This window comes from Vicia villosa, linkage group LG5 (assembly GCF_029867415.1).
Source record: "Vicia villosa cultivar HV-30 ecotype Madison, WI linkage group LG5, Vvil1.0, whole genome shotgun sequence".
NCBI lineage: Eukaryota > Viridiplantae > Streptophyta > Magnoliopsida > Fabales > Fabaceae > Vicia > Vicia villosa.
This window is the reverse complement of record NC_081184.1, coordinates 144731675-144733413: the sequence shown is the minus strand read 5'-3', so window position 1 is coordinate 144733413 and position 1739 is coordinate 144731675. Positions and strand designations below refer to the sequence as shown.

General features: G+C 37.0%; 1 protein-coding gene across 1 annotated transcript; it reads left to right on the top strand.

The window, feature by feature from the left end:
• The first annotated feature begins 496 nt into the window (after positions 1-496).
• Positions 497-1739, top strand: LOC131607658 (putative ubiquitin-conjugating enzyme E2 39). The gene has a single exon (XM_058879636.1). It carries the CDS (start codon positions 585-587, stop codon positions 1566-1568), a length of 984 nt encoding a protein of 327 aa, XP_058735619.1. The 5' UTR covers positions 497-584; the 3' UTR covers positions 1569-1739.

The following is a 1739-nucleotide window of genomic DNA, read 5'->3' as shown; positions in this document are numbered from 1 at the left end:
TATGATTTAAAATATGTATATGAATATGAAATTTTTTGAGATTAAATTATTTTATTATTTGTAATGTAATTAGATTCTTAATAATATAAATACTTTTATTAAATAAATGAAGGCAAGCAAAATTACCCAAACCGTTTAAGACGAGTTTGGATTTTATTTTCTATCTCCATTGAAGTTTAGGGCAGAGAAGATAAATTATTTGAAAATTTAGATTTGAGTGGTAAAAATATCTCCAATCGACCCGTGCACTGGTTTGGTTCTCATATGAAATTTGATTTGATCGATTTTGTTCTACTTGAAAAAACTAAATCAATTTAATTAGTTAAAATTAAATCTGAATATTCCGTATAAGAAAAATAAATCTGAATACAAATTAAAAGGTTGAATCTGATTGGTTAGTCAACCCATAATAGTCGCCAAAGTTTAACTTAACCTATCTTTTCGAATCACCGTAACAAAAACTATACTCAATATATAAATATACGACCCTTTTTATTTTATTATTAGCTCTCATCATAAACACAACAATTATTAACACACTATATAGCACTTATTATTCATTCACACTGAAACAAGAGGAGAAGATGGAAAAGAAAAGCACATTCGACTTGGTTTCCGACGATTCCGATCACCACTTCCACCACCACAACATCGGCGGAAACTGCTTCCGAGACACAAAGAGCGCCGTCTACAAACGCATCATGAAAGAGTGGAAAATCCTCGAAAAAAACCTCCCCGATTCCATCCACGTAAAAGCCTACGAACGCCGCATCGATTTACTCCGCGCCGTCATCATCGGCGCCGCCGGTACACCTTACCACGACGGTCTCTTCTTCTTCGACATCGCATTCCCGGAAGATTACCCTAACAGACCACCAAAGATCCATTACATCTCATTCGGGTATGGACTCAACCCGAATCTGTACTCTAACGGTTACGTTTGTTTGAGTCTTCTGAACACGTGGAGCGGTAAAAAATGCGAGAGGTGGGACCCAGCTACTTCGACGCTTCTTCAGGTTTTAGTTTCTATTCAGGCGCTGGTTCTTAATGAGAAGCCGCTTTATAACGAACCTGGTTACCGTGTTTTGGGTCGTTCGCTTTTCGAATCGAAGTCACGTGCCTACAACGGCGACGCTTTCGTTCTCACGTGTTTCTCCGTTGTTTGTCTCATTCGGAAACCGCCGAGAAATTTTGAGGAGTTTGTTAAGGAACATTTCCGTGAGCGAGGGTGTGTGCTACTCGCCGCGTGTAAGGCGTACGCGAATGGGCGCGTGAGGGTAGGGTATTACGGTTACAACAGCAATAACAATGATAACAGTAACAACACGGCGGTTATAAAAGTTACGGAGTGTTCTAAGAAGTTGTTACGAAATGCTTATGCGAGTATGTATAAGAATTTTCTAGAATGTGGTGCTTCGTTGGAGGGTTTTGTTGAAGAGTTGGAGGTGGAGAAACAAGTGAAAGAAAAGAGATCCAACGGTGGGAAAGGGATCATTAAGAAAGCTATGGGGAAGATTAAACAAGCTTTGGGTTGGAAGAAGAATGAGAAGAAGAAGATCACTACATAAATTTAATAAAACAGTTTGCATTATTATGAAATTAATTTACTTTTTTTTTTTTTAAATTTTATTATAAGAAACTCCTTAATTAGTGTAAATGACTAATTCTCATGTTAGTTTTTTTTAAGTAAAAAAAATATTTATATATGGTGGAGTTTGTGTCTGGAGTCTCTCGACTAT

What these genes read in the sequence shown, in the direction of transcription:
- LOC131607658 (XM_058879636.1), top strand. Translation starts at nt 585, where the DNA reads ATGGAAAAGAAAAGCACATTCGACTTGGTTTCCGACGATTCCGATCAC.